The 12,870-nt window shown below is 42.4% G+C and overlaps 1 protein-coding gene across 1 annotated transcript in view; it reads left to right on the top strand.

Moving 5' to 3' along the window:
- Positions 1-12,870, top strand: part of Pi4ka (phosphatidylinositol 4-kinase alpha) — a 119,265-nt gene that overhangs the window by 30,989 nt on the left and 75,406 nt on the right. The window contains exons 9-15 of the mRNA XM_031363273.1: positions 3,426-3,491; positions 7,051-7,147; positions 8,542-8,733; positions 9,234-9,334; positions 9,820-9,949; positions 11,208-11,340; positions 12,535-12,630. Coding sequence (XP_031219133.1) covers positions 3,426-3,491; positions 7,051-7,147; positions 8,542-8,733; positions 9,234-9,334; positions 9,820-9,949; positions 11,208-11,340; positions 12,535-12,630 — 815 coding nt within the window. The remainder of the gene's footprint in view (positions 1-3,425; positions 3,492-7,050; positions 7,148-8,541; positions 8,734-9,233; positions 9,335-9,819; positions 9,950-11,207; positions 11,341-12,534; positions 12,631-12,870) is intronic.

Below are 12,870 nucleotides of genomic sequence, written 5' to 3'. Positions count from 1 at the left end.
GTTAAGGTGTCCATGTATCACTATGCCTGGTTGACATTATTGAATGGGGATTGAATCTAGGGCCTGTCTATCATTGAGCTATATTTTTACCTTAAAAAAAAAACAAAAACAAAAACAAAAAAAACAAAAACAAAAACAAAAAAAACGAAAATTAGGCAGCCCGTGGATGGGCAGCATTGGCTTGCCCACTCCTCCATGCGGATGTGGTCACTGTGCAGAGGTTGAATGAGGAGGAGTCCCTTGGTCCAGATTTGCACAGCCTTGGGACTGGTGCTCTTTAAAAACACACAGGACCTTAGAATGAGCAAAGTGATGGTTCAGGTGCAGTCCTAGAATCAATCTCAATTCTAAATTGAAATTTCACATTAGTCACCACTTAACCTACTATTCAGTCTTTCCATCGGTCTTGTAATATTTTAAGTTTAGTGTGCAAAACACATTATTACATTAATAGCAACTTGCAAACAGTATTATCCCCAGCACATACTTTCTCTATAAGGTTTTTGAAATAGCAAACAGTTCTGATGATAGATACAAGAAAAATATGTTACTTTTCCAACAATCCCAAGTTTATTAATAAATATCTGCTCACAACCTTCTCATCCCAATAATAAAAGAATTCTCATTTTTCTGTATCCTTTTTATGACTAGAAATATCAAAATTATGTATTATTATAACATAAAAAATAAAATGTTGTATTCATTTAACTTAAAAACAAAAACCAAACCAAGCAAATAAAAACATACTTTTAATTTTGAAGTAGAGTCATAGCCATTTTACCCAGGCAGGCTTTGAACTTCGGATCTTCCTGTTTCAGCCTCCCAAGTAACTAGGATTACAGATTTGTGCCCCCAGGGCCAGCTAAAGCCTCTAATTCCTTTTCTTTCCTTTTTTAACAAGAAAGGCTTGGAATATATGTTGAATATCTCTCATCCAGAATGCTTGGTATGAGAAATATTTAGGATTTGGGGTCATTTGCATATGTGTGATGAGATACTTTAGGATGAAACCCAAGTCTAATCATGAAATTCTTTTGTTCTTCATATCCATGTTCCTATACATATAGGTTATTTTATAGTTTTCGTCCCTTCCCTTCCCTTCCCTTCCCTTCCCTTCCCTTCCCTTCCCTTCCCTTCCCTTCCCTTCCCTTCCCTTCCCTCTTCTCTTCTCTTCGCTTCGCTTCGCTTCGCTTCTCTTCTCTTCTCTTCTCTTCTCTTCTCTTCTCTTCTCTTCTCTTCTCTTCTCTTCTCTTCTCTTCTTTTCTTTGAAATAGACTTGCTCTGTTGCCCAGGCCAAACTCAAACTTCTGAGCTCAAGAGATCCTTATATCATGGCTTTTGGAGTATCTGGGACCACATGACTGGCTTATGCAATGCCTTGAATAATTTTATTAGATGTGGAATTTACCACTTGGGGCAACATATTGATATAAAAATAGTTTGGATTTGGGAACATTTGGGATTTCAGATTTTTGGCATGGGGTACTCAGTATATACCATTATTTCCAGGTAAATGGATATAGTGAACTGGCAAATTACTGGAAGCAGAGTAAAATTCCTTCCTTAAAGGAAATGTCAAGCAGTGTCTGCCCCTCCTCCCCAGGTCCCAAGGACACACTGAAGCAGAATTCTGACAAAGTCCACTTTAGGAACCAGTGACTTTATTGGGTGTACCTACAGAACCTAGGTGAAGGGTTAGGGGATACAAACAGGGTTATGAACACTCTTGCCCCCCCAACCCACCATACCTGGAGAGCCTTAGCCAAGACAGTGAGGGCTCCCTGCCCCCCAGGCTTTCCCAGTCTCTATATACTCTAGCCCTTTCCCTAGGCCATGTGCAGCATTGCCATGTGGGAGGAGCAGCAGGACTCTAGAGGATCTGTGCCCTACTCCAAGCCTGTGGGGGTGGTTGGGAACCATTGGCAAGTCCATCTGCGATGGTCTTTTGTGGGGAGAGCACAGCTGTATTCCATTGAACGTGATGACTTTGAACATATTTACTCACAACACATTCTGTAATGTTTTTCATTTAATCCTTACACTGAGTATATAGGAGAGGTATCCTACATTTTCGTTCAGAAGAGACATGAGTTGAGTACATCAAGAATATGCAGATCCAGAGCAGATCCAGAGCAGGGTCAGGCTCAGTCCAAGCACTTAGACACTTAGCCACTAAACAGTGCTTTTCTTTGTTGTGTTAATATAAAACCCAAGCTTTTCTAACTTGAGTTTCTTTGGGTAGCCTTTGGGGTGACGCCACAGACAGCTTCGGTGCAGTTGTTTGCATGGGTCTTTAGCAGGAAGATTGCAATGAGGTTGAGGCCAGCTGGGGCTATAGAGTGCAACCCTGTCTCAAAAGCAAAAAGTAAAATGAGATTGGATGTGATGGTGCATACCTTTAATCCCAGCAGGTAGAGGCAGGAGAATTTCTGTAAGTTTGAGATCAGTCAGAGCTACATAATAAGACCCTGTTTCAGAAAGAGAGAGAGACAGAGAGACAGAGAGACAGAGAGACAGAGAAACAGAGAGAGACAGAGACAAAGAGACAGAGACACAGAGAGAGACAGATAGACACAGAGAGACAGCCAAGGCTACACAAAGAAGCTCTGCCTTCAACAATTAAAAAAAAAAAGGAAAAAGTCTAACATTGGCAACTTTCAGGGAGTTGGTCAGTCACTTCCTTTATTTTTATTGTCACTCATTAAGAAAAGTCCCAGCCGGGCGTGGTGGCGCACATCTTTAATCCCAGTACTTGGGAGGCAGAGGCAGGCAGATTTCTGAGTTCGAGGCCAGCCTGGTCTACAGAGTGAGTACCAGGACAGCCAGGGCTACACAGAAAAACCCTGTCTCAAAAAGCAAAAAAAAAAAAAAGAAAAGAAAAAAAGAAAAGTCCCAAACGATGCTAGAATAGTAAGGTATCCTGTGCATATGGCATGGCCACTGTCCAATTGATAATGTTGGTGAGATGTGTTTCATCACATTTATCACTACACGTTCATTGTGCTCTTTCTTTTTATTTTTGTTTTAAATTTGTTTTATATTTATTTTGTGTGTGTGAATGCTTTAGCTATGTGCCCCATGTGTGTGACTGGTACCCATGGAAGTCAAAAGATGAATGACATCAGCTCCCTCAAACTAGAGTTATAGACAGTTGTGAGTCAGCAGGTGGTGCTGTGAAAAAAACCTGGATCTTCCTCTGCAAACAAGAGTTACAAGTGCCCTAAACCACTAAACCATCTTCCAGCCCCTGGCTTTTTTCTTGACACCCAGCGTCTTGGGCATGCTAAGCGTGTTCCTTACCGTTGAGCCCCACCTCAGCTTTGTTATGGGTTTTATCTGTCAGCATCTTTGTCACTGGGCAGAAGCAGCTAGCATTCCAGTCTACTTTGTATAAGTTGCTTCATGTGGTTTTTGTTTCTGTACAGGTAAAGAAGATCGTGGAGGAGCCTGTTCTCAAATCCTTAGATGCAATTGCAGCCAGTGTGATGGAGGTACATACCTTCTGAGGTCATTGCCATGAAATTAGCCTGACTGACATCTGCAAAGAGAAAGCACGAATTGTTCACAGGAGTGATATAGTGAAGGATAGTTTGTAGTGAGTGTTTAGTTTATTTTAACCTTAGTTCCAACACATCCACCACTTGCCTACCTATGCCTGACTCTTTTAATTACATCACCACACAGTGCAACTGAAAGGTTCATGAAGGTTAACTGATATGCCCCTGTCACATGCTTAGGAAGCTTGCAGTCACACTGGGTCTGGATTTTGTCTTCCTTGTCCCTTTGGTGGTGCTTTAGGCTGCAGGGTACACTTACAGAGGGACATGCAAGCCTTGACTTTTAAGTGTATGTGGTTCATATCTGAGGGACTTTTAAAAAATGTTTTTGGAGCCAAGGCCTATAGATGTAATAATTATAAAACATTACCTCTGAGTTCTGGGAAGTTTCAAAGTCTCAGTGGACATGAGTCAGAGTGGAATTATTGTGCTGTCTCTGTCTCTGTCTCTGTTTCTGTGTGTGCGCGCGCTCACACACGCTCAAGCATTTTTGCTCTAGTCCCAGGTTCCTTACTTGGAAACTGGCATGTCTCTTCTGTTCTGATTGTGACACAACAGACTGGGAAGCCCCGAGACTAAAGCATGAAGTAGCAGGAGAGCTCCCATGATCCTCAGTAACTTTGAACTGTCCCCTCTGCTCTGCACTTGCCATCAGCAGACTTTGATGTTAATGTTTGTGCTGTGTGTCCTAAGGGACCGTTCCCATAATTCCAAGTTACAGTCTGGTGCTTTTCTACAGATCTTCAGACTTCAGTGTGAGTTGCCATGTGGATTCTGGGAATTAAACCTGGTCCTCTAGAATAGCAATCAGTATTAACCACTGAGTCATCTCTCCAACCCCAGTTCTTTTATATCAGTATATAGTCATACATGGCTGAGGGCATCCAAGGAAGCTGAGGCTTGAAAACCAGGCAGGCTAATGACTAGTACAGTGGTTCTCAACCTTCCTGATGCTGTGACCCTTTAAAACATTTCCTCAGGTTGTGATGACCCCCAAACATAAATTATTTTCATTGCTACATCATAACTGTAATTTTGCTACTGTTGTGAATCATAAAGTAAATATCTGATATCCAGGATATCTGACTTGTGGCCTTCAAAGGGATCATGATCCACAGATTGAGAACCGCTGATCTAGAGACTTATTTGGTTTATATATGACCTGTAATGAAGTCATATGGGTCCTAATGAAGAATTGTGGCTTTCTGGAGATCCCCTTTAGGGCTTATCTTTTTTCAGTGTGTGAATGTTTTAACTGCATGTATGTCCGCATACTGCATTTACATGCCTGGTGCCCATAGAAGCCAGGAGAAGGCATTTGATCCCCTGGAACTAGAATTACAGACAGTTGTGATTTGCCACGAAGGTGCTAGGAATTGAACCCAGATTTTGTAGAAAAGTATCCTTAACTATAGACCCATCTCTTTAGCCCAATAGGGCTTACCTTAATAGAGGAAAGTTGGTGCTATGGCATTCTAGGACCCTGTTTTCCTGTAAGTGATCCAGGTCACATGATTTTGGTAGTTTTGTTTGTTAACAATCTTTCTTTTCTTTTCTTTTCTTTTTTTTTTTTTTCCTGAGACAGCGTTTCTTTGTGTAGGCTGTCCTGGAACTCACTCTGTAGACCAGGCTGGCCTTGAACTCAGAGATCCACCTGCCTCTGCCTCCAGAATACTGGAATTAAAGGCATGTACCACTACCACCACCACCCCCTAGCTAACAATTTTGGATTTTAGGATAAATATCCACTTGAAGAAATGGCTTTGTTCCAACGAACACAAGAAGAAGTCTTAAATAGCTGGGTGGGTGAGGCAGAAGCAGTCAGATCTCTGTAAGTTTGAGGCCAGCTTGGTCTAAATAATTAGTTTCAGGACAGCTAGAGCTACACAGTAAGACCTTGCTTCAAACACTCCCCTCAAAAAAAAAAGGAGTTTTAGATGTTGACCTTAAATATAAAATGTATTATTTGCAAAGAGCAAACTGTAGCTTATAGGCCTAGAGAACGCTAGGTCTATAGCTAGTGAGTGCTGTAGCTGGACTTGGATGTGCAGCATGGGTGACTACAGAACCCTCTGTAGACCTTGTGCTGCCCATCCTGTTTCTTCATCTGTGCCCTGCCAGAGTGCTGTAAGGACTGCCAAAGATATGGCCAGGGTGCAGAGACTCTCCTGGCTCTTAGTCCAAAGCTCCTGTCAGTGTCCTCCTGATATGCTATGTGAGTTCACACCTTCCTTATCATTCTTTGTTCTCCATAGGATTCTCCACTCCATGCCTCCTCCACCCCTTTCAGCTGATAATATCCAGATGTTGCATGTAGGGGTTCAAGAATCATTATACCAACCACATGAACACTGATCTCAATTAAGCAAGAATAGTCATTGAATGACACCCCAAGACTGATCAGTCAGGACCACAAAAAGAAATCAGGAGCCTAAATGTGGTCTGGTCTGTTCTCAGGGCAGGCTTATAAAGAAAAAAAAAACACAATAAGCTCATATACAGGTACAGGAAGTGTTGCGCAGTGGTCAGCTCTAACTCAAGCCAATTTAGACATAACAGTTCATATTGTCCTACATAAAGCTCTGGAGAATTTCTTAAGATTAACAAAACTCATACAGAGCATACAAAACGTAACAGGATATGTAACCAGTATGACTGTACTCTGAGACGAGTTATTTTTCTGTGTCAATGACTGGCAGGCATATCACAGCAACAATATGAAATAGCTGGGAGGCATGGAACAAAATGGCTCCAGCTATGCTGGGGGTGTTTTTGTGAGGGTGGGGAGGGAGAACTCAACATTGAGAACTGCATCTTAACTCATTAGGCTTTGTCTTGAGGACTCTTTTATACCAGCACTACAATTAGATTGATAAAGAATGATTCAAGATTAATTTTAATTATAAGATGTAGGCTAAATCTGGAAGTACCCTGGCTGTAGTATCTTTCTACATAGTTTGCGGGTTCCCTCTGGTCTGGTGGCCCCATGCTTGTCTGTCTTCCTTTTCATGCTTGCTCCAGCCCAAAGATTTATTTATTATTATACATAAGTACACTGTGGCTAACTTCAGACGCACCAGAAGAGGGCATCAGATTTCATTACAGGTGGTTTGTGAGCCACCATGTGGTTGCTGGGATTTGAACTTCAGAAGAGCAGTCAGTGCTCTTACCCGCTGAGCCATCTTGTCTTTCACTTCCTTCATTTCCCATAAAAGGCCAAAGACAGTGAATAGGTGGTGTTTTTTTGTTGTTTTTATGGTTCTGTGTAACTCCTGCCTATAGATACCAGGGTAGTGCATGGGCCTATATACTTCTGCCTTTTACTGAAGAGGATGAAGAGAGTAATTAAAATGTATGTGTATGAGTCATAGTAAGTAGGTGCTCAGTTCATTTCGCAAAGATTCAATACAGCTGCTGCTTGGCCTCTAGGCACAGGATCAATAGCAGATCAAAGAGTTTCTAGTCTGTGACCATGTACCTCTTTCCCCTGCAGGCCAATCCCAGTGCTGATCTGTACTATACAACCTTCAGCGATCCCCTCTACCTGATCATGTTCAAGATGCTTCGAGATACTCTGTACTACATGAAAGGTAAGGGTTGGTGGATATAGGCGTGAGCAGAGAATGGGCTCCCTGGTCATTCTTACAGGCTGGTACTTGATGTCTGTTGATGCCAATTTAAAAATCATGTGTGGAAGCCATCTGTGGCTGATGTGGCTTATGAGCCTAGCTTGATGAGCTGAGCCCAGGAGTTTGAGACCAGCCTAGGCTATATAGCAAGAGCCTTCTTTCTCAAAAAAATAAATAAATAAATAAAAGACCACATGTGAGCAACACGATCGCATGACTGAATTTAGAAGGAAAAATGAATTTTTTTTTTAAAAAAAATCTGTTCTTGATGTTAATACTGCCAGTGTTGACTAAGAGTTGGTTTATTTCCTAATATGTTTTACTACATACCTTGTGTCATTGTCCTGTACAGATAAGTTTTACATAATTGAATTTAGATATTCTAGAAAAAATGGTATTTGCTTTATGGCTTTAACTCAGAGTAAATATAGCTTAATAATTTTTCATGTACACTCAAAAATTATCATTTCCTCCCAATTTCTCATATGATTTTCCCATGCTGTTTCTTCGTAGACATAAATGTTCCTCTTAAATATGTCTTGATGACTGCATCAAGATATAGATACACTATAATTTAGTTTAACTAGTTCAAATCTAAAGAAGTAAGAGTGCCGCTGAGAAACAGTCTTCTAGGGACCCCAGCAGCAGAGGTTTGGGTTTACTGAGGAGTCACTCTGGGATGGCCAGCCCAGCTGATGTCCTAGAGTCCTCAACCTAGGCTAGTTGTTAGTGATCTGAGTGATGCTTATCACAGGGGCTCTAAAGTATTCAAGCCTAAGGACGGAAATTTGGAAAGTCTCTAATCTTTGAGTACTCCAAAGACCCATGGAATTAGCTTGTATTTGAAACCAACCAACTGTTCTTCTGTTGTCTTATAACTGGCCACTATTAGACAAATATATCATTAAGTATTTCCTGTTGTCAACTGAGTGATCCCACTTGATGATACCTACCCTTTCAAGTATTTCATGTGTTTGCAGTTCAGTTTTTGACTGCTTAAAAAACAGTGCTGTAGGCTTAGGTTATAGCTCAGTGGTAGAGCACTGGCTACAAGTGTGGGCACCTGGATTGATTTCCAGCACCACCAAAACCAAACCAAAACAACCCAAAAGCCTAGGTCTGCCTTACCAGGAGAACTCTTTTTCCTCTGACCAACGAAGTGTATGCTTTGGGGGAACTATGGTATAGCCTGTTCATGCTTGGCCCTCCAGGCATTCTTAGAACCACAGTAGCTAGCTTCAGAGGTCACCTTTGTTTTCATTGAGAGGGAACATCCTTCGCCATTGGCACCTGCTGCCTGTGTTGTACAGCTATTTCCATCTGTGACTGTCCAATCCCAACTTTCTTTCCCACAGACCTGCCCACCTCCTTTGTGAAAGAGATCCATGATTTTGTGTTGGAGCAGTTCAACATGAGCCAAGGGGAGCTCCAAAAGATTCTGCATGATGCAGACAGGATACACAGTGAGATGAGCCCACTCAAACTGCGCTGCCAAGCAAATGCTGCTTGCGTGGACCTCATGGTGTGGGCAGTGAAGGATGAGCAGGGTGAGTCCAACTACCTCCCTGCATCCTGTGAGCTCTAGGTCTACCCAAGGATCTTTCTATGTTTTCCCAAAGTAACTTCTAGAACTCTTGGCCCAGGCATTTGCTGTTCCGTCCTGCAGTGTGAGTCAGTGGACCTAGGAGAAAGGGGAAGCCCAAGGCTGCTGACCCTGTGAATCCTTTCTGCTGGTTTTGGTGGTGCTTTAGAATGTGCTCTGGGGAGGTGGACGTTTATACCTGTAGGGTGAGATGCTAGTCCAGTGGGTAAGAGGGTCTGGGAAACATTTTTGCAGAGTAGAACACTGAGCCAGCAGAGAAAATACAGTAGGAACACATCATGGAGGCACCTGCTTCAAAACTCCTGATGCTACCTGTCACTGTTAATACCTGCAAAAGGCATTTCTGTGGGACTTAACTAAGTCCTTTGATTAGTCAGTAAGAGCATATTTTCTGGAAGTTGGGCTTTGGTGATTATTTGTATCTGCTTCTGATCTTAAATTAAGGTGCAGAAAACCTTTGCATCAAGCTGTCTGAGAAGCTGCAGTCCAAGACATCCAGCAAGGTCATCATTGCCCATTTGCCCTTGCTCATCTGCTGCCTACAGGTCAGTCTCCATGATATTTGAGTAGAACTGGCTGTGAACTAAGCATAAGCTGCTCCATATAGGGCAAGTGGTATCCAAGAGCTGTGTGCCTTAAAGAGGACCTGGGGTCCTCCTTGATATGAGACAGGCTTGCATACAATCAAGGCCAGCAGGTGAGCTGTTGACACACACCACAGGGCCTCACAGAAACATGCCCTTGTTAAAGTGCTTAGTTATGTGTGTCTAAGGCTCCCTCCCTGTTAGAGATCCATTGACTCCACACCTGCCGTTGCTTAATGGCCTACTTTGTACCTTAACCTGTGTGTGTGTGTGTGTGTGTGTGTGTGTGTGTGTGTGTGTACATACATATCTTGCCTTGACTGATGAAGAATTAGCACCATGACTACTTGGGACATTTTGATGAGACTTGGACATCAGAAGGATTAAGCATCCCAGGGGCTTGTAGACAGTCCTTTCCAGTATGATGACTTGATGTTATGTTGCAGGGTCTGGGCCGCCTGTGTGAAAGGTTCCCGGTGGTGGTCCACTCAGTGACACCATCTTTGAGAGACTTTCTGGTAATTCCATCCCCAGTGCTGGTGAAGCTCTATAAGTACCACAGTCAGTACCACACAGGTAAGAGCTCGTCTTCAGCATTCAGGGCTTCTGTGTCCTTGAGTGAGTTCTGTGCCTGCACTGGTCTGCACCCATTCCTCTTCTATATCTTTCTTTCTGTCTTTCTCTACAGATCCCCCACTCCTGAGGTTTCAGGCCTTTCTCTGCCTCCCACTGAAGGCCCTTTGTAATCTTGTTTTGTTTTTGTTTTGTTCATTGGGTTGGTGGTTTGGTTTGGTTGGGTTTTGGAATTTTCTCTTGAGAAAGTAACTGGCAGCTGGGTGGTGGTGGCACACGCCTTTAATCCCAGCACTTGGGAGGCAGAGGCAGGCAGATTTCTGAGTTTGAGGCCAGCCTGGTCTACAAAGTTGAGTTCCAGCCAGAGCTACACAGAGAAACCATGCCTCGAGAAAACCAAGAGAGAGAGAAAGAGAGAGAGAGAGAGAGAGACAGAGAGAGAGAGATAGAGAGAGAGAGAGAAACTGGCAGCTTACATGCCTCAGACTGGGCTAGGAGTTTCATATATACTGCCACATAAGAGGACATGGTGCAGGGGCTGGTGAGATGGCTCAGTGGGTAAGAGCACTATTGACTATTGCTCTTCCAAAGGTCCTGAGTTCAAACCCCAGCAACCACATGGTGGCTCACCTCTATCTGTAATGAGATCTGATACCCTCTTCTGGTTCGTCTGAAGACAGCTTACATATATTAATAAATAAATCTTTAAAAAAAAAAGAGAGAGGACACAGGCTGCCAGCAGAGCTTCTCATATAATAGTTATTAGTGTAGATAAAATAGCTTCCTGGGCATGAGGCACTAATGTAGTTAATGTTGTGCATAGTTACATTGACATCTTTTCCCTTCAGATGAGGAAACACAAACTCAGCCATCAGAAGACTTCCCCTGGTCCTTACAGTAAAGACATACAGACAGAAAAACCCAAAACACTCTGATTTATAGTTGTGATGTTTTCTAGCTTAGGGAACTAATTTTTGAATCAGTCATTATAACTTAGTTAATGAATAGTGTAGATATTTAAGGTTGTACTTTCATATCTCCCAGGCTTCTGTCAAATGCACCACTATCCAAAACCACACACACCTTTTGCCTGCTCTGTGCACACACTATGTACCTCCCAGGAAAGGGCTGTGCCTTGCTGAGCATCAGAGCTGCATTCGTGTGCACAAGCTAAAGCTGACTAGCTTGTTATCTTAGTTGTACACAAAGAAGGCAAAGAGTGAATGCTGAACCAAACACAAGTTTGAACTTTTACTTTTAGTTGCTGGCAGTGATATAAAAATTAGTGTCACCAATGAGCATTCCGAGTCAACTCTGAATGTCTTGCCGGGCAAGAAGAACCAGCCATCCATGTATGAACAGCTCCGGGACATTGCCATTGACAACATCTGCAGGTGGGCTTAGTTGAAGAAAGCCTCTGGGGGTGGGGGCGGGGGTACAGGGTTGATATAAAAGGAGTGGATTTACCCTCTTTATTTAAAGCTTGTTTCTATTTATTGTATATTTATAAAAAGAGTTTTTTTAAATAAAGCTGTCTTCCTTTTGTTGGTCAGAAAAAAATCAAAATGTTTATTCAAGAAAATTAGTAATATATTAAAAAGGATTGATCCATAACCCATCTTCCAAAGTAACATGTAATTATATTTTTTCTGTATATATTTGATGTAAGTCAGAGGTTTTTGCTGCTGTTTTAAGTAAGATTAAGTTTCTATGCTGTGGAGACTTTTGCTTCCTGTTCTTCTCTTGCCAATTTGAGAATCAAATGCTTTCTGATTTGTATCAGATTCTGGCTCCTCATTCTCAAAAAGCAAATTGAGACAATAGCTCAACATGCCTTAAGAGCCAAATAGATGTGACATGCAAGACACGCCTGAGAAAGATTTTGTGTTTTTAGGGCTTTTAAATTTTGCCATTCTCGGGCTGGTGAGATGGCTCAGTGGGTAAGAGCACCGTCTGCTCTTCCGAAGGTCATGAATTCAAATCCCACTAATCGCATGGTGGCTCACAGCCATCCATACAGAAATCTGGTACCCTCTTCTGGTGCATCTGAAGACAGCTACAGTGTACTCATTTATAATAATAAATAAATCTTTTAAAAAAAAAATTCCCATTCTCTCTGTAGCCCAAGCATTTCTCCTTAATAAGAGATGCTTGGTAAGGAGTAGGGGTGTAGCTTAATGGCAGAGCAAGTGCTTTATATTTGTAAGGCCCTGGAATTAATGGGAGAAGACTTGATATATAATGTCCCTCAGCTATCTGGGACTCATCCTCTGAGTCAGTTGGTGAAGGAAGTGTGAAATTGGAACTAGCTAGGATACATTATTCTGGAAGAAACTGTTCCTTTCAAACAGGCAAAGTGATTTAAGTTATTATTTCCAGAAGAATATGGGCAAATATATAATTACAAGTGGGCAAATCTGCTATAAATTTTCAAATTCATTCTTTGGAATGACTTTCATTCAGATTTCTGGAGTAGAAACTTAAGAGCTGCTATTTAAAATGCTGTAGAGCTCAGCAAGGAACAAAGCAAGCAAAAGTCAAAGCTATTGCCGTCTTCACTTAGTGTCTTGTGGTTCTCTGCTGCACAGGTGCCTGAAGGCCGGCCTCACTGTGGACCCTGTGATTGTGGAGGCCTTCCTAGCCAGCCTCTCCAACCGGCTCTACATCTCCCAGGAGAGTGACAAGTAGGTGTCTACATCGCTCGCCACTGTGTGTGCACACACCTCTTCCCTGTCCACAGTGTAGCTATGCAGTGGGTTGGCTGAGGATTCAGGGTCAGTCTTAGATGACAGTGCTGGAGTTACAGTCTTGGTCTCTGTCTCTGAATGTGGAGACCGCAGTGGCTCCTTCAGAGAACTGCTTCTTCTAGGCTGCGGGGAAATCCACTTTTTGGATTTTGTTTCACTACTGCCTGCCTCAGAGCT

The sequence above is a fragment of the Mastomys coucha genome, unplaced genomic scaffold (assembly GCF_008632895.1).
Source record: "Mastomys coucha isolate ucsf_1 unplaced genomic scaffold, UCSF_Mcou_1 pScaffold12, whole genome shotgun sequence".
Taxonomy (NCBI): Eukaryota; Metazoa; Chordata; class Mammalia; order Rodentia; family Muridae; genus Mastomys; species Mastomys coucha.
The sequence above is the reverse complement of the archived record's forward strand: the minus strand, read 5'-3'. Positions and strand labels throughout refer to the sequence as shown.